The following is a 25,561-nucleotide window of genomic DNA, read 5'->3' as shown; positions in this document are numbered from 1 at the left end:
ACCTGGTGCTAATGGATCAATTTATGGAATTTGATCTTTTCCATGACTACACACTGACCAGAATCAAAGAAATACAAATTTGAGAAATCTAGGCCTCTGACCACAAAGGTCCAAAGAGAGGATAAGAGGAAAGAGAGAAAACCCATCTTCACTGCTGGGATATCTCAATTAAACAGCTAGTTTTCAACAGTACTGGGGGGCTACTATGAGATACCCAGAGAAGAATAAGAAATGAGAAAAATAAGCTAAATTTTGAATAACACATCATAAAATGGAGCAGAAAACTGCAGAGTCATCTATCTGGGACAAATGCCGGAGTCCCAGGCCAAGAGTCCAAGAGTGTAAGCAGTAGATTGGGTTTACTAGGAATAAAGGGAAAGCAGGGATTGGGCAGCCAAGAGACTAGAGCAGAGTCCCACCCTTGGCAGGGAGCTGATGGTGTCCTCACTTGCTGGAGGACTGGGAAATGAGTTCCTCTTTAAGAGCAGCTCCTCCCATTTTGCAATAATCCCCCCGAGTGTTGGTTCAGGGAAGCATTTTTTCTTTCAAACTGCCCAAATATCTTGGACAAGACTTAAACTTTCAGAAGAACAGAAGATAAAGAAAAGGTAGAAAAAGAAAAAAAGGATGATACTGTAATGATGTGAGAGGGAGGAGAGTGGGATTGGTAAATGGAGAAGGCGCATGCTATATTTATACCAAATATGGCCAAAATGAGAATGATGTATAATTCAAGTAGATATTTTTTATTTTCTGAGAATTAAGGATTATGACTTTTGTCACCCAAATCTACTTCTCTGCATATCTATGTGATTTTTGTCTAAAAAGAAAAAAACAGAGAAAAGTAATAGTCAGGTTTAAAGATATTGTCAGGAATAGGAAAAGATTAGGAAACATAATTTTTTTTAGAAGAGAATGGAGGTTGAGGGTAGCAGCTAGTGAGAAGAAGTTGTTTTTAGATAAAGAGACTTGACTTTTCTTTTTAATTGAGAAGGTGAAGAATATTATTAGGGCAGAAAAGAGGGTGACTTCCTGGCATACCAAAACACAGATATAGCCAGACTTTATTCCTCAAGGCTTATGTTAAAGTAGAGAGAAGAAATAAATATGTGTGTATTTATATGTGTGTATGTATATGCATTTATATACATACACATATATGTTTCTTCCTTCATACATACATAAATGTTTGTGGGTATAAGTGTGTGTATATGTGTTTTAGTGGTGAATCTCCTCTTTCTCCCATTTACTGTCTCTAGTACAGAGTAACTGACAAAAGGCCAAAGGCAAAGAAGACAAATATTTTGCCAGATCACCAGCCTCTTAATTTTGGAGAGTTGACTGAAAACAAAGTGTTTCTTTTGGGAGGAAAAATTATTCTCTTTAGAAATTAAAGAGAAATGCAAAGTATAGTTAGATAACTAAAAAAAAGTTCTGATCTATTTTCTTTTAATATTGCTTTTCTTGGTGCAAAAACAAAGTTGCTTATTAAGCCAAAAAGTGATACCAAAAAAAAAATCCAAAAATGAGTCTTCAGCAATACTGTTGCTGGAAATGTTCCCTGGGCCTTTGCACAGGCAACCATGGTGAAGAAAGTGGCCATCATTGGAGCTGGCATCAGTGGCTTGGCCTCCATCAGGAGCTGCCTGGAAGAGGGGCTGGAGCCCACCTGCTTTGAGAAGGGCGAAGACGTCGGGGGCCTGTGGAAATTCTCGGTGAGTGGGACACCACTGCAATAGACTGGGGAGTGAAATGGGAAGTGTGAGAGCACATTGCTTGAACACAGCCTTCCAAACAAGCTGTCATGGCAGTTACACTCACTCTATGAAACACAACATCAGAAGCAGGTTGGAAAGTAAGTCCCTTACTTACTTCAAAAGTAAATGAGGTAGTGGGCTGGTTAGTCTCTGTGTACAGAGCTCAACTCCAATAAATCATTAATAAGTGAGCCACTTGGGGATAAAATACATGGTCAAATATTGGTTAGGTTTATGTAATGGAATTACATGAGTTATTCATTTAAAAAGCAACGGCTCTTTCCATTCTTTTGTTGGGGTTCTGGAACATCCTCTCAGTGATTCAGACCACAGATTTTAAGATTTCAGGTGCTGACTTTGGTCTTGCCAAAAACGCGTAATTCATGAGATAGCTACGAGAGGAACCAAGAATAGGACACACTGATTTGAAGTTCTTCAATGACTTTTTACTTCTATGCATTTATATGAAGGACTCCGTCAGCAGACATGCTTGTAAGCTGACGTTAAATCACTTCCTGCGTTGTCTGACAAGCATATCATAGGGTGTGCAGGCTGCCTTGTGCCCCCAACTCCCTCAGTGTCTCCAACCTTAGGAATGCTGTCTGGCTAAGCCTACTCCTGTCTTCTTCTTCTTCTTCTGATAAACCATTAACACGTACGCAAACATAGGAAGATCATTAACCCTTTTTAAGCCACCATTTCCTTCTCAAATGCAAAATTAGTATTAAACTTTATAACTTAATAAAAGGTTGTATTTAAGGAGACAGTGTTTGTGACAGCTCTTTAAATATTATAAAGATACGAGAATTATTCTTATTAATGTAGATATTTTCTAGGCTGTAAAGAACTCTTCAAACTATGCAGTATCTTTTATAACACTGTGGAGCCCAGCGTGTCACTGGAATGTGCTGACAGATCTTCAGATTAGCACACTGATGAATCTTAGGGCTATTTTATTGAGCACTTTCTAAATGCCAAACACCTTTCCCATTTAATTCAGTCTTTATAATAATCCTATAAGCTAGGTATGAGTTTTTCCCTTTTACAAATGAATCTGAAGCTTAAAAAGAAAAGAAAAAATGATAAATGGCTGGTAAATGGTAAAGACAAGACCCCAATTCAATCTGACTTGTCTCTCCAGCCTGAATTCTTAACCTCTTTTCATACTACTGGGTGACATTTCAACAAGTGGCTTATTGAGCAGGCAAGTCTTCTACACAGTGATCTTAACCAAATCCTCATATTCAAACTTACCTTGCGGACTTCCCTGATGGCTCAGTGGTTAAGAATCTACCTGCCAATGCAGGGGACACAGGTTCCAGCCCTGGTCCGGGAAGATCCCACATGCCGCAGAACAACAAAGCCCATGTGCCACAACTACAGAAGTCCGTGCGTCTAGAGCCCGTGCTCCGCAACAAGAGAAGCCACTGCAATGAGAAGCCTGCGCACCGAAGCAAAGAGTAGCCCCCACTTGCTCCAAGTAGAGAAAGCCCACACGCAGCAACAAAGACCCAACACAGCCAAAAATAAATAAATATAAATAAATAAATAAAAACTTACTTTGCAAAGCATTGCTGAAGAAAGACACTGCTGATATAGCTTTTGAGAGCAGCTGCCTCTCTTGTTATTCAAGGAAGACGTTAAAATTTTGAACCTAGCATCATAGAGTGATAAAACTACGCAGCTGCAAATATGTGCTACTCTTCAAGAAAAAGAAAATTTACCCCAGAGGCTGGAACCTCAAACACAGAAGCTGAAGCCTTGAGATGCTTATTACCAGGTCTTGAAATGCTTATTACCAGGTCTTAAAACCTAATGAAACTTGCCCTGCTGGATTCCAAAATTGCTTGGGACTGGTGACTCCTTTTTTCCTTCCATTTTCTTCCTTTTGGAATGGGAACATTTGTAACTGGTACCCTGTGCCTGTCCCATCACTGTATTTTAGAGGAAGACAACATGTTTCCTTGTTTGGCAGGTCCAGAAATGGAGAATTTTATCCCAGGGTGAATCATACTCAATCTCATTCATACCTGATTTAGATGATGAGATTTAGGACTTTTAAGCTGATGATATATAAGTGAGATCTGGGACTTGATTTGATGCTGCAGTGGATTGAGACTGTGGGGATGTTGGGCTGAAGTGAATGTATTTGGCATGTGGGATAAATGTGAATCCTTAGGGGCCTGACAGTGGACTGTGGTAGGCTTTTCAAACAATGGCACCCTCAAAGATATCAGGTCCTGATTCTAGCACCTGTAAATGTTCCTAATAAAGACAAAGGATATTTACAGACATGACTAAATTAAGAATTTTGAGATGATGAGATTATCCTGGATCATCTGGGTGGGCCCAAGATGCCATAACATAAACCCCTAAAATAGAGAGGCAGAAAGAGATTTGACACACAAAGATAGAAAAGAAAATGCGACCTCATCAGAAAGAGAGATTTGAAGATGCTATGTTGTGACCTTGAAGATGGAGAAAGGGGACATTAGCCAAGGAATACAGGTGGCCTCAAGATGCTAAAAGAGCCGAGGAACGCTGGCATCCACCAGAAGCTGGAAGAGACAATGATTCTCCCCTAGAGCCTCTGGAATGAACATGGTCCTGCCAGCACTTTGATTTAGGCCCAGTGATACTGGTTTCCAACTCCTGGTCTCTGGGATCACGAGGGAATAAATTCCTGTTGTTTCAAGCTGTCAAGTTTGTGGTAATTTATTACAATAGCCTCACGAAGCTAATAGAAACTAATATACTTGGTTATTCGGAGTTTCCAAACTATTTCACCTCTGTGAGAGGACTTAAAGATTGCAAATGATGTTGTGACTTGCAGTGTTTCTCAAATACCTCTAGGAGTCTGTAGCAGTATACCTAGAATTCACATCATGGGATTATATTATAAAATCAGGTTAAATTTTGTATTTTCATTATCTTTAGTTTCTAAAGATAGCACTTTACATTCTCTCAACTTTTTTTTCTTTCAGAGAGATCCAAATATTAGTTATGTGTAAAAAGGGTAAAGTGCAGATAATTCACACTTTTGTAGCTGTTTCCTATAGCACTTTCCTATAGCCCTTCTACTTCTTTCTTCTAACCCCGATCTAAAGGCAAGATGATGTATTTCCCTCACCTGCTCTGATCACTGAGAAGATAAAGTACGTTGTGACTAGGATGCAGGTCTAGGGGAAAGGTCTTTCCTTCTCAGGAGTCCCCCAAACAATATGTGAGTAAACTGGATTTTGGCCTGAAGTGTCATGAATAAAGTCTGTTTTTTTCTGGGCATACAACCCATTGTTCACTTCCCCTGACTTTTTTCTAGCCTATGTATCTATTTGATCTTTAATATTTAGTCTCTCCTTGTGTTAATTATAATCACTATCAAGCTTCCTAAACTCACCCAAAGCTATGAATTCCTCCACCTCTGCATCCCAAATACACACTAGCAGAGTCAACAACCCAAGGGAGCAGCAGAAAACTCACGCCATATTTCAAGATCACATTGCTTTCTGACGCAAACTTGGCAATTAATAATCTACCACTGAATTACTTGTCAAGAACAAGGCCACAGCCACATTGGCTTTTGATGTGATTGGAATATTCTAGTATTATACTAAAAATTTATATTCTACGGGCCTGAAAACTTTGAGTTATATGAGCCCTAATTCTAAATTTCTAGTGCTCAGTGCTTTTCATTATGAACTGGCAACTCTACATAGAGATCTACAGTTTGATCTTTCATCAGAGGGAAAATCATTTCAGATAGAAAACAATGTTAATTTTTTTTTAAGGAAAGAAATGTTTTTCTTTGGAGCCCCTTTTGGGTATTTTTTTTTAACTTTATTTATTTATTATTTTTGGCAGCGTCGGGTCTTCGTCGCAGTGCATGGGCTTCTCATTGCGGTGGCTTCTCTTGTTGTGGAGCACAGGATTTAGGCGAATGGGTTTCAGTAGTTGTGGCTCGTGGGCTCTAGAGCGCAGGCTCAGTAGTTGCGGCGCATGGGCTTATTTGCTCCACGGCACGTGGGATCTTCCCGAACCAGGGCTCAAACCCGTGTCCCCTGCATTAGCAGGCAGATTCTTAACCACTGTGCCACCGGGGAAGCCCCTATTTTGGGTTTTTTTTGTTTGTTTTTTTATTGGCTCTTTAAATTTGAAAGTGCAATCTGAAGAATTAGACTAATGTTTACTTTGTTATTTTATTTTTTAAGGATCATAGTTTTGGTCAAATAGTAGCTTAACAACTATTGCATCTTGCACTTTGGTCTGTCACTAGTTGATATACAACACTATAAAAAGATGAAATATGCCTTATTTTCAAGTGCCCATGGAACATTTCTAAAACTGACTCAACCAAAAAGCCTCAAAATTTTTGAAAAAATGTATAAATAAAATGAAATTCTCTGTTGCCAATACAATAAAATAGAAATTTATACCAAAATGATGGAAAATACTGCCTCCAGGAAATTTTTAAGTTCTCTCTTAAAGATCTATTGATTAATGTTCTTTTAGAAGTTTGAGCCAATTCAATAAGACAAGCGATTGATAATAAAAAAGAGAAACTGGAAAGGAGGAAAAATTATCAGTTACTGTCTATCTGATTTTATACCATGAAGGACATCAATTGGAAAATGGCTGCAAAAAATAAGATAATACAATGAGGTTGGAATTATCAGACAAAAATCAATAGTTAATACATGTTTTAGAGTTAGCAAACTGGCTCTTTTTATACTAAAGCTGTTCTGTTTTATTTGATCTATACATTTTTTAAATTTTTTGATCCATTATTTTAAAATCATGATATTTCACATAAAAATCTAGGGATATATCTTCTTTTGAAAAATCAGAAAATCAGGCAACACTGTATCTCCTCTTACTCTAATACCTGGCCTCTTTTAGGCTAAATTTGAATTCTCTGTTCCACCATATTCATTTTTGACCCATTTCTTGTAACTTCCTCTGTATTTACAGAATTTTTTTGATTGGTGCTATGTACAAACAACAATCCCTTAGAATATTTCAAACAAAAGACACACCCATTTACAAGATTTTCCATCTTCTCTTGTTCATATAGTTATACCATTCTTTTTGTTTAAGTAAACCTTCATGCTTATATTATTATAACCATGTAAATACTGTTCATTGCTATATTTTCTTTCTTAAATAACTTTTTGTTTTCACTGGAGCTAATAACTGCCTTGTGTCCTTTGTTGGTTTAATTTTATAAATGCTATCTCTAATTCAAACCCCAGGCCATCCCACAGAATTCTCTCAGCATGTTTAAACACACAAGGTGTTTCACCAGCTTAATTCTTCTCTCAACTATCTCTTAAAGATACTCTTTCAGATTGTCTTCCTTCTTTTCCCTAGGCTAGCTACACTGCTTTACCCTGGGTAACCCTATTTTCTGGAAACCTTATCTTTCTACTATTTTGTTTATTCTCTCATTTTAGTAGACTATATGAGAGTACATCCTCGGTAGTTTTCTGAAAAATTATATATGTGAAGTAAAAGACTGTAGACTTTGAATGTCTTAGAGTATCATTATTTGATCCAGATTCCCAGTTGATTAGATCTAGTCTTAGCTTTCACCTTTCTTTGGTCTGTTAAGTCAGTTATCACTCATGCATCTATGTTCTACTTTCAAAATATTGTTGTTATTTCTTGTTTGCTTTTACTTTTTCTCTTTTTTTTCCTTGTGGGTTCATACCTCTGATACCTTTACAGTAATTTTAGTGGAAAAAGAGTTAAATGCATCTACATAATCTTTCATGTTTAATCAGAAGTCTGGATTACTTAAGTAATCAAAAATAAATAAATAAAGCTACTTCCATAAATAACCAAGGTTTGGTTCTTTGTTGAACACTTGCCCCACAAAAAATTTATATTTGAAAATGCAATTTATGACTCTATAGTCATTCTCTTATGAACTTCTTATATCATCAACTTAAAAGAATCAGTCTATAAACATGGGCTCTGAGATACACTATAATACCAAATAGGAACAGTAAGATGTTCATGACATATTTTTTTGTTTTTTTTTTTTTCTTTTTTAAGCAAGTCACACATGATGTGGTTAGTTGATGCTGCAACTCCTCTCTCATTAATCATGGCCTTTTCGGAATCCAAGAAAAACTGAAGACCAATCAGCTCAGCATTACTAGGGGGATTTACTGAATATTATCCTGAAGCAACCAAAGTTGCAAAAGCACCTCAAACCTGTCTCAAAGGTTTGCATCATTTTTATTATATGAAACTCCTCCCTTGTTGTTACATTACATAATTTTCCCTGACTTTGGCTTGCTCCAAAACTTTACCTTTGGCCTTGTATTAGTTTTCTATTTCTGCGTAGCAAATTACTGCAAACTTTAGCAGCTCAGAACAACACTTACTTATTACTCTCAGGTGTACAGCATAGTTCAGCTAGGTTCTTTGCTTAGAGTTTCACGAGGTCAAAAATAAGCTGCTAGCTGGGCAGGGCCCTTATCTGGAGGCACAAGGGAAGAATCTGCACCCAAGTTCATACAGGGTGGTGACTGAATTCAGTTCCTTGCTGTGGTAAGATTAAGGTCTTTGTTACCTTGCTGGCTGTAAGTTGGGATTCCTCTCAGCTCCTAAAGGCTGCTAGTATTCCTTGGCATATGGCACCCTCCATCTTCAATGCCAAGAACAACAAGCTGAATCCTCCTCATACCTTGAGTAATATGATATTTACAGGTTTCACCCAGACTCAGAGGGCAAATGACTGTACAAGGCTGAGGAGCACTAAGGGTCACTCTTAAAATTCTGTCTACCAAACGCCTCATGCTATAAGTTGAGGGAAAGTCATGAAGCATGTCAGCGAACCCTAAAACTCTCACTCTGTCCTGGGAGATCCTCTCCCATTTTCTCCTATGAGTTCTTGATATGTTGCAATGTTTCGTCAGTAAGTAATACTAGACTACTAAGTGTTCAGGTCACTCGTTTATGTCTAGCATAAATAGGACAACAGACAAATGTCCAGAATTACATAGAGAGAAGCATAAAAGCATTCTAAGACACAAGAAGTACCCCCAGTTGGCACAGCTTAATCTCTAGGTCTCTTTTGGATCAATGCTCAGTCTTTCAGGTCCCCTCCTTGCCCCTCAGCTCTTTCCAAAATTGTATCTGGGCTTATGGAGAAGGAGAACTTAAATGACCTTGGGGTAAAGGGAAGCCAAAGTTTCCCAGATTCAAACACAGGTTTTGGGACTGTCCTCTGGCCGCTCTGGTCTCCTGATGTTTCTATTCTATTTGGTTACCATTCACACTCATCCTTCAAGAGGATAAGACAGCAGTTGATGAGCCTGGAGACTGTCCTCTCTTAACTTAATCAGGAGCCACTGAATCTGCTTGCTGAATAGACCTCACTTGCCAGGTCCAGTTTTCTCACTGAGTCCCTGACTCAAGTGGTCCACTCTGCATCTCTCCTAAAATGTCGCTTAGCTTCCTCCATGGCAACTCTCTGGTAAACTACGTACTAAGATGCTCAGATAATTTCTGCATCCCTGTTGGGAGCAAGCAGGAACTCCTATGTTTTGTTCAAACTGAATGGGTTCAAGAGAACTAAACTAAACTAAAGTTCTACCTCTTCCTAATCATTGCTACTTGACTTTCCTGTGTCAACCTCCCTCTACCCAGGCTGGTTCAGGGGGAGGTTTTGATATGTATTCTGATATCTTACCAGAATTTCAAATGTGAAAAACAAAAGCCCCTCTTCCCTCAGTGTTCCCCTCAATGTTAATTTCAGAATTCCAGAATAAAGCTTAGGACTTAAGTAATCCACCATTACCCCTTTTTCTGCCTCTATTCCCCTTTCTCCTTACCCAGTTCCTTTAAACCAATGTTTTTCAAACTGGAGATTATGACTCATCAGTGTGCTATGATATAAATTAATGAATCAATCTGCATGTTTAAATGAAATGTATAGAAAGTATGTGTGCAACTCAACTTGTTGAAAATGATTTATTTCATAAAACTTTTGTCCCCACTGTGTGTGTGTTTGTGTGTGTGCACGCACTGGGTTGCAATATAAAATATATTACTAACTATAGGGTATGGGCAAAAACATTTGAAAAACACTGTTCTAAACATAACCAAACTTCTCTCTGCCCTAGGTACATAAGAAAATATCATGATCTAATCCACCAGAACTACCTCATGACATGCTAAAGGAAATTTTTTTCATTGTGGTAAATAAACCACAATAAAGATTTGCTGTTTAACCATTTTAAAGTGCATATCGTTCTGTGGCATTAAGTTAATTCACATTACTGTGCAATTATACCACCATCCCTCTCCAGAACATTTTTAATCTTCCCAAAGTAAAATAATACAGAAATTAAACAATAACTCTCGATTCCCTCCTCTCCCTGGTCCCAGGCAACCACTGCTCTTTCAGTCTCTATAAATGTGATCACTCAGGGTACCTCCGCTAAGTGGAATTATACAGTATTTATCTTTTTGTGACTGGCTTATTTCATTTAGCCTATATCCTCAAAGTCAATGCCTATCACAGCATATGTCAGAATTTCCTTTCTTTTTAAGGCTGAATAATACTCCATTGTATGTATATATCACATTTTGTTTGTCCATGCTTATGTGTTGACACACTGAAATCATGCATGGGTGAATTTTGGAAAATATCTATCACTGTATTTAATGGCTAAAAGGAATAAAATTATTCCAGTTACATGTTCTTTAAAGGACATGATGAAATTCAGAATTTGTTTCCCTTAGAAAAGCAAAGATGTTAAGAAAGATATATTTTTCCACATTCTAAGTTCCTTTGATTATCATCAAATTGTTTAAGTGAAGTTAATTTATGCCTCATCTTATTTCACTTACTTGTGGGTAAAGGCCGACTGAAAATGAGTGCTTATTATTTGGAACTGGCCCTGACTGTGATAAGTATACTCATTCACAAACTCTCTTCCATTTAAAACCATACTTTCACAGGACCATGCCGAGGAAGGCAGGGCCAGCATTTATCGGTCAGTCTTTACCAACTCTTCCAAAGAGATGACATGTTTTCCGGACTTCCCTTTTCCTGATGACTTTCCCAACTTTATGCATAACAGTAAGCTCCAGGAATACATCACTGCGTTTGCCAAAGAAAAGAACCTCCTGAGATACATTCAACTTAAGGTAAGATGTTATCAAGAAATTAATTCGGGGCATTGCTGTGAGGAATTTTCTTTTTATTAGTAGATTCCCATTAGTTCTTTCAGTGTCTCTTTCTTACTTGTCAACGTTTTTAACAATGTGGCTTCTCTGACCCTAGATTTAGAGAATACACATTCTTCTCAAGAATACGTAGGAAATTTACAAAACTTGACCACATTCCATTAACTTAAGAACTCTTTTTTCCTAAACAATTTATGGGTCAAAAAAGAAAATGCAATGGAAATTTTAAAATATTTAGAGCTGAACGATAATTTAAATTCTACATATCGGTATTTGTGGGAAGCAGAGAGAGCAGAACTTTCATGAAAATTATACGCTTAAATGCTTATATTAGAAAATAAGCTGGGGCTGGGGCTGCTTTCTCCTTTTAGGCTCTGAAACTCCCCCTCCATCCAGTCTAATTTCTCCACTGGTGAGGAGCCTTCCCAAGGTGTGGGAACCTTTCCTCCTTCACAGCTCCCTCCCCGGGCTGCAGGCACAATCCTGATTCCTAAGCTTTTTCACGTAATCCTTACACACACTAAAATTTGAGAAGAACTTATGCTCTGAATACAGACATCTTTCATTTTAAGACAATAATGTTAAAAATAAAATGGCTAATGAAATACGTTAGGAAATGTTGTTACTACAAAAATTATTGGCCACCAGATTATTTACTACATGTGCTACATGCCTCTTGTAAACTATGATTCAATTCACTGTCATAGCTCCGAAAGGAATCACTCTTCTACTGCAGAAAATACTGGTCATACACAAGGAACCATGTGGGGATAAAAAACATATAGACCATTTAATGTTTTGAATTATTCTGAAGGAGTTTTGAATTTGTAATATGTACCTTCATAATGAATTAAGTATTTTTCCTAAGACACTATTAAAGATTTTTTTCATCCTGTTTGATCAAGTTGGTGCCAAACCTACCTGCTAGCATAGAAAAAAAGAAGGCTATCTTTCTGTGTTTCTCTTAGACACTTGTATCCAGTGTAAATAAACGTCCTGATTTCTCAGTCACTGGCCAATGGGACGTTATCACTGAAAAGGATGGTAAAAAAGAATCAGCTGTCTTTGATGCTGTAATGATTTGTTCTGGACATCATGTGTACCCCAACCTACCAAAAGAGTCCTTTCAAGGTAAGGCCAAAATTTAGGGTGCCATCTACAAATCTGACACGAATGAATGACCTTGATAATGTCTTTCTTACATATATAAAAGTACAATTTATAAAAGTACACATTAAATTAAAATATGCTTCCACTGTATCTAACATACCTGGTGTGCTAAAATTCCAGATTACTGCAACTATATTCACCCACAAGATCTGTTACAGCAGTTTTTTAAATGCAAATCAAATGATTCATATGTTTCCCACTTTTCACTCAGGTCTACAACTTTTTAAAGGCAAGTGCTTCCACAGCTGGGACTATAAAGAACCAGGAATATTCAAGGGGAAGCGAGTCCTGGTGATTGGCCTGGGGAATTCGGGCTGTGATATTGCCTCAGAACTCAGCCACACAGCTGAACAGGTACGCCTCCCAGATACTAAGGGAGTTCTTTAAAGGGACAGACACACCATTTGAAAGGTGTGATAACGAAACGGGAGAAGAGCAGGGTGCTTGATCGGAAGACTAAGTAGTGTTTCATATAGCTCAACTTCCCTGGTAACTTATGAAATTTTAAATAGCTTGTATGGCAAAGGTAGAACATCAGCAAGGAGTGATGTTGCCATTCAACAATCTTCTTCTTTGGGACATTTAGTGTCTAACATGTGTCCAGTAAATTCCTCCGAAACTAATGGGATCATTTTGGGATCATCAGATAAGCACTAGAAGAAATATGACTAGAATGCAGTTATTGGTCATCAACACCAGAGAAGATTTGATTAAGATATGAAAATTTGCCTGGAGGAGTATAACAGAGTGTTGACCCTAAGATGTAGATGATAACGCAGGGAGTTTATTTGGGAGAGCTCTCTGGATGAATACCTCTGAGGGAAGGGAAAGAAGTTTTCCTTTACTTACTCTGAAGCTAGGCTAGTCCTTTAGAATTGTCTCTAGTTGAAGTGAGAGGCTGGGCCTTTATATCCTTCCATGAACCAGTCACTGAATGCAGGGAATCCAAAAAGAGTATAAGTTACCAAACTAACTGCCAAAGAGGGCTGACAGCTGAGGGTTGCCTTCTGGCAACACCCCCAGAAGCTGTTATAACTCCATTCCTAAAGGCAGATCTGGGGAACATATCACAATATCCAGTACAAATGGTCACCACTTTAATGGTTGAAATGGTGTTTTTTAAGGTCATCGTCAGCTCCAGAAGTGGCTCCTGGGTGATGAGCCGGGTCTGGCATGGTGGCTATCCATGGGACATGATGTTTATCACTCGATTTGAAACCTTCCTCAACAACAGCTTACCAACAGTCATCTCTGACTGGTGGTACGTCAAGCAAATGAATGCAAGATTCAAGCATGAGAACTATGGCTTGATGCCTTTAAATGGGTAAAGTAGACTTAAACATGATATGTCTGCTAATTTTTATTTCAGTGTCAACAACCCTAATGTGTGTTGTAACCCCCAAACAAATCAAAGTGAAGTAATCACCTCTCACTTTTCAGAGGATAAAGAATTGCAAAAGTTAGGGGTATTTTCCTATTCACAATCCTCCTTACCAGATTTGCACAGCTGTGAAGTTATATAATATCAATACCTCAGGAATTAGTCCCTAGAGTTATGATAATAGTAGTCAACATGTTTTAAGCCCTTAATACATGTCAGAGTCTCTGACACGCATTACTTCCCTTTATTCTCACAACAACTATGAGGATGGCTCTGTTATAATCTTCATTTCAGAGATGAGAAAACTGTGGTTCAATGTAGTTAACTTTACCAAAGCCGCACAGCCAGGAAGTTAAAGCCATGTCCAGATTTGCTGACTCTAGAGTCCCTCACTCTTAGCCACCTTGCTCTACTGCCTCTTTCTTAATGACAAAGTTAAGCAAAGCAGAACTTTCCCTGTGCTTCGCTCTCAACACCTTCCCCTTAATGGAGCCCTCGCACTGAACTATGGCCACAATGTTTACATCTTCAGTCTCCTCCTCACTCTCTCCTATAACATCCCCCAAGCCAGTCACATGATAAGAAATTACTTTGACGTGGGTGAAAAACCCAAGTTATAAGCTGTTTACATCAAAGTTAATTCAACAAATATTTATTAAGCATTTATTATGTGCCAGGACCTGTGTTAAATCCTGTGGATATAGCAGTGAACAAACACATAAAATCCCTGTCCCACATTCTAGTAGTGGGAAACAGACAATAAACAAATAGCAGAAAATCATATGATGACATGTATCAGGGAGGAAAAACAAAGCAAGCAAGGGTAACAGGGAGTGCCATCAGGACAATTTTAAACACTCCGTAGGGGAGGTCTCACTGAGAAAACTTTTAAGCAAATTCCTGAAACAGATGAGAAAATGAGCCATAAGGATATCTGGAGAAGAGTATTCTGGACAATGGGAACAGCTAGGACATCACCTTTTCAGGGGTATGACTGGTATGTTCAACAAACTACAATGAGCTTCTCTTCCTGGAGAAGAGGGCTCAGGAGAGTAGCAGGAAATGAAACCAGAGACATCAAAATAGCCAGTTGATGTTGGGTCCTGTAGGCCACTGTAAGGAGTCTGGCCTTTACTCTGCAATTGCAGTGGGAAGCAATTGCAGGCATCTGAGTAAACTGAAGACAAGATCTAAGTTAATTTGAAGAGATCACTTTGGCTTTTATGGTCATCACTCATTATAGATGGGTGGGTCAAGGAAGGAAATGGAAACACTGGGTAAGAGGCTATTGTCAAAGAGTGTTATTCCTATGTTTTCCTCTAAGAGTTTACATTCTCTGATATAAATCACAACAAGATCTTTTTTGACCCACCTCCTAGAGAAATGGAAATAAAAACAAAAATAAACAAATGGGACCTAATGAAACTTAAAACCTTTGGCACAGCCAAGGAAACTATAAACAAGATGAAAAGACAACCTTCAGAATGTGAGAAAATATCTGCAAATGAATCAATGGACAAAGGATTAATCTCCAAAATATATAAACAGTTCATGCAGCTCAGTATTAAAAAAGCAAACAACCCAATCAAAAAATAGGCAGAAGACCTAAATAGTCGTTTCTCCAAAGAAGACATACAGATGGCCAAGAGACACATGAAAAGCTGCTCAACATCCCTAATTATTAGACAAATGCAAATCAAAACTACAATAAGGTATCACCTCACACCAGTTATAATCGGCATCATCAGAAAATCTACAAACAACAAATGCTGGAGAGGGTGTGGAGAAAAGGGAACCCTCTTACACTGTTGGTGGGAATGTAAATTGATACAACCACTATGGAGAACAGTATGGAGGTTCCTTAAAAAACTAAAAATAGAATTACCATATGATCCAGCAATCCCACTACCTGGGCATATACCCAGAGGAAACCATAATTCAAGAAGACACATGCATCCCAATGTTCGTTGCAGCACTATTTACAATAGCCAGGTCATGGAAGCAACCTAAATGCCCATCGACAGGCAAATGGATAAAGAAGATGTGGGGGCTTCCCTGGTGGCGCAGTGGTTGGGAGTTCGCCTGCCGATGCAGGGGACGCGGGTTCGTGCCCCGGTCCGGGAGGATCCCACATGCCGCGGAGCGGCTGGGCCCATGAGCCATGGCCGCTGAGCCTGCGCCTCCGGAGCCTGTGCTCCGCAACGGGAGAGGCCACAACAGTGAGAGGCCCGCGTACCGCAAAAAAAAAAAAAAAAAGATGTGGTATATATATATACAATGGAATATTACTCAGCCATAAAAAGGAAGGAAACTGGGTCATTCGTAGAGACATGGATGGACCTAGAGACTGTCATACAGAGTGAAAGTCAGAAAAGAGAAAAACAAATATCGTATATGAACGCATATATGTGGAATCTAGAAAAATGGTACAGATGAACCGGTTTGCAAGGCAGAAATAGAGACACAGATGTAGAGAACAAATGTATGGAAGCAGGGGTGGTGGTGGTGGTGGTGGAATGAATTGGGAGATTGGGATTGACATGTATACACTAATATGTATAAAACAGATAACTAATAAGAACCTGCTGTACAAAAAAAATATATTTAAAAAAAGAGGCTATTGTCAAACATCCAGATGAGAGGGGTAGGTGGCTTGAACTAGGATCGTCAGAGCTCAGAAGTGGTCAGATTTTGGATACAGTTTGAAGGTAAACCCAAACAGCATTTTCTGTTAGATTGAATAACAGATCTGAAAGCAAAAAAAGGGTCAAGGATGTCTTCCAGACTTGATCTGAGCAAGAGGGCGAGGATGGAGGTGACATCTATTGAGATGTGGAAAACCATGGGAGGAGCGGAAATTTAGTTTTAAACGTATAAAAGTTGGAATGTCTATTCGACATTCGCAAAGAAAAATGTGGAAACGCAGTGGGATACACAAGACAGAAAAGACATTCAAACCGTAAGTTTAAAATGTGAACTGAAACAACAACAACAACAAAAATGTGGACTGGTCAGAATATAGATAGTACTTAAAGAAATGAAAACTAGATGACGTCTCTTGAAGAATGAACGGAGATGGAGAAAACAAAAGGTATGAGGGCTGAGTCCTGGGGCACATCATCATTTGGAGGTCAGGAAGAGGAGAAGAATTCAGCAGGGGACACTGAGAAAGAATAGCGAGGTAGGTAGAAAGGAATCAAGAGTGAGTGATGACCTGAAAGCAAAATAAAGACCGTGTTTCATGGAGGAGGACACCATCAAGCGTGTCAAATGCTGCTAATAATTTGAGTAAAGTGAGGAGTAAGAGTAGACCATGGGATCTGGCAGCTTGAAGGTCCTGGTGGCCTTGACAAAAGAAGTTTCAACACGGCAGTGGGTTTAAGATAAATGGCAGGTAATTCGAGCAGTTGAATCCAGCCTTTTTCCAATCGGCATTCCAACCAATCTCATTGTCTGGCTCAGTTTCCTCCCCAGTGGAGTCTACCTATGGCTCTCTCACAGCTCTCACCGTCCTATAAGAACAAAGTCTTTTCCTTCAACACTATTCAGTTCACCCATAACTTCAGATTTATGTGCACTCACTAGAGATGTTACTGAATAAAAAGTAATCAGAAGTTCTCTCTTTCCAGATTTCCAGTGGCCTCTTCCTGCTCCTGGCCTTATTTAAATTCCTAGATGCTCCCTCCCTCACCTGACTTGTGCCTTTGTCTGCACGGGGCTCACACTTCACATTTTATGATAGAACCTGACTGCAGTCTTCCCACCTTTAGCTTCCTTCCACCTATTTGATCTTCTTTACATCACGATGACCACTTTGGAGTATGCTATGTTAAGAATAATGTCTAACATTTCGAGCACTATGTATGTGCTACAAACTATGCCAAATTCTTTATATTACTTAGGTCTCCCAATGACCTGTGGTAGGTATAACTTTATTGCCACTCCAGATGAGAAAGATGAGGCAAGAGAAATTAAGAAAACTTAATTTGATCAAGGTTCACAGTTGATAAGTAGCAAAGAAAAAAATTTAAAGACCCAGGTACTCTGACTTTAAGAGTTTTTCCTGATATAGGTTTTAACAGGGGGAAGGGCCTGAGTGCTTATTCTGGGATTTAGAGAGAGCTCTGTGGAAGAGAAGAGAAAGATCACAGGAAATAGAGAAGGGATCAGCAAAAAAACAATTTCTCTTACTCCACAATGTTGCCTTACATCAGTTTTGTTCTTCAACCATATTGGTGACACTCCATGGCACATTAAAAAATCTTGAGTCGTTTTCTCCTTCCTTACTAATTAACTATTAACAATCATTAATTAATTATTATGGACCAATAAAAGAAACAGGAAATGTTACTGTTCTAATGGTCATCTCTGTTTTCCATACAGCACCCTGAGGAAAGAGCCCGTGTTCAATGATGAGCTCCCGGCTCGCATTCTATGTGGCACTGTGACCGTTAAGCCAAATGTGAAGGAGTTTACAGAGACTTCGGCCATTTTTGAGGATGGGACAGTGTTTGAGGCCATTGACTGTGTCATCTTTGCAACAGGCTATAGTTACGCCTACCCCTTCCTTGATGACTCCATCATTAAGAGCAGAGACAACGAGGTCACCTTATTTAAAGGCATATTCCCACCTTCACTGGAGAAGCCAACCATGGCAGTGATTGGCCTTGTCCAGTCCCTTGGAGCTGTCATCCCCACAACTGACCTGCAGTCTCGCTGGGCAGTACGAGTAATAAAGGGTAAGTAGACAAAGAAGCTCATTGATGGGAAAGATGGAAGCCAATGAGAATGGCTTTGAGTCTTTGTGAAAACAATAATCCTAATAACAAGGGACAAATCCTAGGTCCCATCCAGTTTCCAGAATCTATAATTCTACATTTTTTAGTATTATATTTTATAAACAATTAAAAACATACTACATTGAATTGTCATAAACAATAGTACAAGGTATTATTCAAGGAGTAGTTTGTGATTAATAACTTCTTAGAACTGTTAATTACCCAAGACCTTTCATTAAACTTGAGAACACCAGAGACTCTCATCTTAAATGCATGACAACTTTATAAAATTAAGATTTCAAAACTCAATAGAATGACATTTCTTGAAAGGTTAATAAAAGATGTTTCAAAGCCAATATCCAGCCAACTTTAAACATCCACAGTCATGAAAAAAAAATATCATTGCTAGAGAGGAAGTGGATTTCCTGCTTTATTTTCTTCCCTGCCATGGATCATTAGAAGCAGAAAGCACTTGGTGTGGTAGACAGTCTCTAAGGAATACTAAATCCCTGTATTTTAAAAAGAAAAAGGAAACAACAAACTTGACTGGGGTCAAGCAAAGAAGGCAGGCAGCATCATCCAGCCCTAGGCACTGGGATCAGATTCACACTAAGCTTTAAATGCAGTTGTGGGCCAATTCAGACAATAAGACCAAACAGGGCCATGGTTAAAGAACAAATAGAGATGTCAAAGCTTAGTGTGCAAAGTCTAGTTGGTCTTAAAGGTATGAAAATTATGGATAAGGAATCTTAGCTGGTCTGCTTCCTTTGAAGCCACATCTAAGGCTTCCAGTCCTACCTGACTTGCTGGGGTTTAAATGTTCTTTTATACTGGTGGTTGGAACCTGCAACTACATAGCCTGCATCATCGCCCACCACCAGGCTACTATCCACATCATTACAGTCCTTTATATCAGTGATCTCTCTGAATCTCCTTCCCTCCCCAGTCCCCAAGCAGAGATGTGTTGCAGGATGATGTTACTCCAGTGAGGCAGCAGCCAGGAAGGTGAAGGCATGAAATTCTACTTAGAAAGAGCTAGGCTCAGGGTCCAGGTTCAAAGAGACTGGCATTAAAATGTGGGACACTTACTCTCTGTGTGGACAAGAGTTGTAACCTGGGCTCTGAAGAAAGGAGACAAGGCAGATACCCAATCAACAGAGAACTGATGCACAAGGCAAAGACTCAGTCTTGAGGGAAATGGAAGATAAGGCAAACAATCCAATTTGGGGGAACCAGGGTACCAGGACAGAGGGGTCAGCTACAAGCAGCCCAATGGCAATAGCTGGTGGGCTATAGAATATAGCCTCTTCTCCATCTCTCCTCCTGCCCAAGGACAGAATGAGTTCCAAGGTTTGAAACAAGGCCATGTCTACAGACTGTTCACATGACCCTGTCTATAAGGATTTCAGGAATAGGGAGTTAGGCAAGTCATTGTATGTCTTGAGCAATCAGAGCTAGGCTGGGAATTCTGGTTCCAGGTGATCGCAGAATTGCCAAAGAAACCACATTAATTTGAAGCATCTGGGTACAAAAGTTTGGGTCTAGATTTCAGAGAATTCTGTAAATTGATGCCAGAAAGAGCCTGAAATCTTGGGGCAGCCCCAACTCAGATTTGGTCTCCTGGGACTTCCCTATATCCTTGGTGACTTATGGACAGTACATATCCTCAGTCTCATTCAGGAGCTACTGGCTTTTCAGAAAGAACCCTGCGGCTTCACTAAATTCTCTATCTTATCTGCTGGAAATTCCCTTTCCTGGCAAAGCAAGATAACTTCCTATGAAGATTTTTTTTCTTAAATCTTAAAAAAGAGATGCCTATTTACCTTTGGCTATAATTTATTAGATAACATACTTAAAAATAAAGCTGAGAGATTAGAATATACAATCTAATATTTTGAAACTGATTTTTTAAATCCGATAACTGATTTAAGTGCAAAGATACAAAGATAAAAGATTATTTGGGTAATGGCTTTTAATTATTGTGATGAGTATCATCACTGAGAAGATTGGGAATGACCTGTATGTTTGTCTCAAATTTCTATTTTACTAGACAGTGACAAAAAATTTGGAAATACTAATGTGATTCATAACTCACTATTAAAAAGGAAACATTGCAAGCTGGTCCTGTGCCAGACTTATTTAACTACTATCATGTCTTTCCCTTTTTATAGGAACTTGCACTTTGCCTTCTGTCAAGGACATGATGAATGACATTGATGAAAAAATGGGGAAAAAGCTCAAATGGTAAGAGCAGCTATTGTAAAGGGATGTAGAATTTTCATAGAAAAAGCAGAATTTGTGAATACTTGGGACTGTTTTAGTTTTAAATGGCCCTGAGTGAGGTCATTACGTTGACAGCTATGAGCTAAATTTAGCCATTCAACAAATATTTATATCCACGATCTATTTTGCACCTGATACCCCACTAAATCCTGTTTTAACCCTCCATAGCTCCTGCAATATGTCATAGAAAGGAAACCCAGAAAGATTAGAAGTTAGAGGAGTTTGGGAACATGTGGATGTGGACTTCAATTTTCTAGCCCATAAATCCTCTAAGATGTAAAGGATGCCTTCCAACAGATGGCTCTAATAAAATGAGAACTAGTCAGAAGAACCGGGCTCCAGTCCTACCTCTGTCACTAATTAGCTCAGTGGCCAGGAAGTAATAACCTCACTTGAGCAAGAGACAATTTACCTACTTGTAAATGTGAATAAAAATGCCTTTCTCAGCTGCCTTGCCGTGTTGTGGAATGTCCAAATGAGATCAGTATGAAAGTCCTTTAGTAACAACTACAAAGTACAGGATAATGAGCAATAGTCCCCTTACCAACACAAAGGATAGATGCTGATTCCCATGGATAAAAAGGTGTGAGGCATTTTCCCTGTTCTTGTTCCTATACAAAGCGTGGATGACCACAGTCTTGTTTCCTCTCCCGCCCCTAGGTTTGGCAAAAGCAATACCATACAGACGGATTATATCGTTTATATGGATGAACTTGCCTCCTTCATTGGGGCAAAGCCCAACATCCCATGGCTGTTTCTCACAGATCCAAAGTTGGCCTTGGAGGTTTACTTTGGCCCTTGCAGCTCGTATCAGTTTAGGCTGGTGGGCCCGGGGAAGTGGCCAGGAGCCAGAAATGCCATCCTGACCCAGTGGGACCGGACGTTGAAACCCACGACGACAAGAATTGTTGGGAGTCCTCTGAAGCCTTGCTTATTTTGCAGTTGGTTCAGGCCCGTTCTTATTTCTGTTCTGTCAATTGCTGCTTTCCTTGTGTTGTTCTAATCATCATTCCATCTAGGATTCTGAAAGTTACTAACACTACCTGGGAAGAAACTTTGCTATTTAAAAATTAGGAATTGCACACCTCCTACTTTCCTATTTAGCAGGCGTTAGTCAGTAAGACAGTACTATTTCTAGGCCTTTAAATGAGCCCCTGTAAGAATCATGTCATGATCTAAAGAACATTAATCAATTCTCTTCAGGTTCCACTAACATTTCATAATTCCATAACATTTCCATAACATTTCATAATTAGATATATCCTCTTTATCTCTAACCTAAGTCATCTCCTGAAACATTTGACATGATTCCTTTTCTCCTTAAACAATGTTTGAAATATGTATTTCAAATCTAAACAAAGAACAGATTAAGCAGAGTAGCTGCAATATGATAGTCCCAGCCTACTTCTACAAACTATTTGCAGGGAGAATTTGGCTATTATATTCTATTTCTGTCCTCCAGGCGATTCCTCCTGTCCCCTGGCCAAGAAACATAGCATGGAGACCCCATTTATAATGAAAGTTAGCAAGAAGTAACTCATTTTATTTAGATTCTCAATAAGGAACCAACTTTCCAACATGTAGCAGCAAAATAATGACAATAACAATAATAATGAGTAGAGCACCAAATATACCTTTTAACTGAATGGACAGTCTTTTAAAAACTTAAATATTTAGCCAAAGCTATGACCCAAGCCTAATAAAACCTGATACAGATCATATAAAATTATATACCCTTATAGAATGGGGTGCCAGAATAAATCAAAAATTTTATTTTTTAAAGTATTATTACATGTTACAGTTAAATTTTTTTTTTTTTTTGCCGATACGCGGGCCTCTTACTGTTGTGGCCTCTCCCATTGCGGAGCAACAGGCTCCGGACGCGCAGGCTCAGCGGCCATGGCTCATGGGCACAGCCGCTCTGCGGCATGTGGGATCTTCCTGGACCGGGGCACGAACCCGCGTCCCCTGCATCGGCAGGCAGACTCTCAACCACTGCACCACCAGGGAAGCCCTACAGTTAAATTTTGATAGCTAAAGATTTTCAAGTTTGACATTATGGAGCAGATAAAATAATCTGTCAGCATCACCAGCCACCAGAGGGCTCTGCATGTTGTTGAACTCCATATTTCTTACTACACCTTCATTTCTTTTTTTTTTTTTCCAAACAGACTTTATTAAAAAAAAAAAAATCTTGTGCTATACTTGGTTATAAAGGGACAGTCACAAATTTGGGGGGAAATACCATTTTATCTTTCTTATTCATTATTCCTTTCTTTATTATGCTTCTTTAGACGAAATACTCCTTACAAAATCCTGGAATCTATATTCCTTATGAAATACTCCTTACAAAATTTCTACCTGAAGCCATTAGAGCAACAAGAGAAGGAGGAGATCACATTTTTCTCTAACACTTTCTCCTTTTCTTTTTTTTTAAATTCTCTTGATATTTTAATCTTTGGAGCTAAGATTTATTATGGATGTTGTTGCAGACAACTTTAAATCGTTCCCTTTTCCTAATTGTTTAAGGTAGCAAAATAATATTCTGCTTTTAAGGTCTTCTCACAGATGTGAAGTATTCCCAAATATTCCCAAGTGAAACAGAACTTTTCTTGAAACCCTGTGGCCCACATGGAATAAAGTAAACAAATTAAATACAGCACATAAAATTTATTTTGTTTCATGTTATAAATGCTAGTATGCAAAATAAATTGAAGATTAAAATTGATATGATAGTTTCTTTTATTCTTCCTCATATGATTCTTTAAGTTTCTATAAACATTAATTGGCTCATTAATAGTTTTCCTAAACTATTGTAGCCAACATACTCTCTTAATAGTCCTATTAACATCTATCTATTCCCATACTAAACTGAACTATTATCAATGTCTTAATTACTTTGGTACATAACAGTAATTCTCAATCATTCAATTCCACAAGTTACGCTGATAAGACTAAATATGTGTGTGTGTGTGTGTGTGTGTGTGTGTATTTCAACTGACACACAATTTGAACATATGAAGCACAAAAGATTTTTTTCACTCCCAGTTTCATCTAGAAATTCTTACCAGTTCTTAAAAGTGCATAGTCAGATATTAAAAATAAAAGCAAATAAAATTTTTTTTGTACAGCTGTCATAGCTATGCTGATTAGATATGAAGCTGACCTGCAGGATCACAGGATTATTGGCCACACCCACTTTCCGCAACGAGAGGAAAGACCTTGAAATGGATTTCGGCAATTCAGCCATTCAGAGGTTTCCAGCTTCTGAAGCCAAGTAGCAGTTTTGAGCCAAATACTGAGACCAAAGTCAGTCTTCAGTGTATTTACCTACCAATCTTCTTCACTTCCTCTTTTCCTTCCTATCTTCTTCCTCTTTATCTTCCTCTTCTTTCTTCTCTGTTACTATTCTTACTTCTTTTTTTCTTTCTCTAACTTCTTCATCTTCCCTCTTCCCCTTCTTCCTTTTCCTTCAGCAGAAATGATTGGAGTATTCACTTTGAAGGACCCTTGGATCTTCTGGGATGGTGTCCCACATGCTAACCCCAAACTGTCTTCCAAGAAGTGAGCATGCTCCCCTAGACACAACCATGCTACATGCTGTGATGAAGATGCTGAGTTAGATATGGTCCCTGTCTTCAGTCAGGTATAGTCTGGTTTGTAACAGAGAACTGAAAAAAAAAAAATCTAACTTTGCCTTGAGCAAGCAAAAACTTCTAATTTTTTGTAGAAATCCAGCCTCTGTGTTCTCAGTTGCCCAAGATTTTCAGAAATTGCTAGCATCTGCTATGTTAGAGTTTAATTAAAGTACTGAAGCTTAATTAATATTCAGAATAACCCTTAATATTCAGAATAACACAGGTCTTATCACCAGGGCTTCTCAGAAGTCAAGAGAAGCCTGAGACTTTTTTCTATCAGAACAATTTTTTAAATGAAGAAATGTCAAAAATATTATAAAAACTGTAATTTATTTTAAAAGTTTATATAGAACTAAAACTTTAAAGCAAAAGATATGACACAATATTACATATATATTCAGAAGCTAGTTATAGGTTTTATTACAAAAATAGGAATTCATAATACCCTAGCTGTACCCTAAGACACAGCTGCAAATTCAATGTTTTAAGATAGAAAACGTCTTTCAGTTTTATCATTGTGAATCTCATTTGGAGACAACATCAAAAGAATAAATGTGAGGTCCTTTATGAATATGAGTCTTCGGCCAAGTGGTCTCTCTGATGGCCCTTCTGATCAAGATCTTAGAAGTCAATAGTCCTCAACACAATCCAATGCAATGTCCCCCTTTTAACAGTAAGTATTTTACAATGCTCTATTTACAGTCCTGAAGTGAAATTTATAGACAATATAACCTACATACACATATAAAAAATATATCTTAACCACTGTAGCCCCATTGTAATGTTTAGGACCTCTTTGGGTTTTTTACCTACAAATACACAACCACTGGGTTTCAAAAGTTGCTTGAAATATTGGACAAATCATTGTATAGGACTTTACAGGGTATCTAATGTCTAGTACTCCCCAATCATGCAACAACAGAAACTGCCCCTGCAAATTTCAAAAATGTCCTAAATGGAGTTAAATCACCCCTAATAAGAATCATTATAAAATGGTTGAAAAATCTGAGTCTTAGAGATTATAATCCAGGATTACACACTCATCCAGAAAGGGCACAGTTCAAATCCAAAGCCACATCTCATGACATCTAATCCAGTACATTTTTTTCAGAATGTCACAACTGCTCCTAATTTGGAATGGATTTCAAGGTGACATCTGACCTTATTGTGTCTGTCCAAGATCTGTTGATCTTTGAGACCCAGAAATCATGCATCACATAGTTTCCTTCAGTACAAATAATATACAAATCATAGTCCAACTTACCAACATTGATAAATGATATTAGTTCTGTATAACAAGCTCTTTGTGTTGACATCCAAAAGTGATGAGGAATGGTTCTAAATTCCTTTATT

At 38.4% G+C, this 25,561-nt stretch overlaps 1 protein-coding gene across 3 annotated transcripts; it reads left to right on the top strand.

Annotated features, from left to right (window-relative positions):
- Positions 1–550: 550 nt before the first annotated feature.
- On the top strand, positions 551–22,374 carry LOC132515842 (flavin-containing monooxygenase 3). 3 transcript variants are annotated; one of them, XM_060142196.1, is made up of 9 exons: positions 551–608; positions 1,578–1,715; positions 10,731–10,919; positions 11,927–12,089; positions 12,340–12,482; positions 13,253–13,452; positions 17,893–18,248; positions 20,459–20,531; positions 21,231–22,374. In XM_060142196.1, exons 2-9 carry the CDS (start codon positions 1,584–1,586, stop codon positions 21,571–21,573), a joined length of 1,599 nt encoding a protein of 532 aa, XP_059998179.1. In that variant the 5' UTR covers positions 551–608; positions 1,578–1,583; the 3' UTR covers positions 21,574–22,374. The 3 variants fall into 3 exon arrangements, with proteins under 3 accessions (XP_059998179.1, XP_059998178.1, XP_059998180.1); XM_060142195.1 differs by having other exon boundaries at positions 561–608; positions 1,482–1,715; XM_060142197.1 differs by lacking the exons at positions 551–608; positions 1,578–1,715 and adding an exon at positions 7,846–7,984.
- The last annotated feature ends 3,187 nt before the right edge of the window (positions 22,375–25,561 follow it).

The sequence above is a fragment of the Lagenorhynchus albirostris genome, chromosome 2, assembly GCF_949774975.1.
Source record: "Lagenorhynchus albirostris chromosome 2, mLagAlb1.1, whole genome shotgun sequence".
In the NCBI taxonomy this organism is placed as follows: domain Eukaryota; kingdom Metazoa; phylum Chordata; class Mammalia; order Artiodactyla; family Delphinidae; genus Lagenorhynchus; species Lagenorhynchus albirostris.
Note: the sequence above shows the minus strand (reverse complement) of the source record. Positions and strands in the feature narration are given on the sequence as shown.

Excerpts from the sequence above, each read along its gene's own strand:
- LOC132515842 (XM_060142196.1), top strand. The coding sequence starts at position 1,584 with ATGGTGAAGAAAGTGGCCATCATTGGAGCTGGCATCAGTGGCTTGGCC. Across the intron at positions 10,920-11,926 it reads TGAGATACATTCAACTTAAG|ACACTTGTATCCAGTGTAAA; the intron begins GTAAGATGTTAT and ends TGTTTCTCTTAG. Across the intron at positions 12,090-12,339 it reads ACCAAAAGAGTCCTTTCAAG|GTCTACAACTTTTTAAAGGC; the intron begins GTAAGGCCAAAA and ends CTTTTCACTCAG.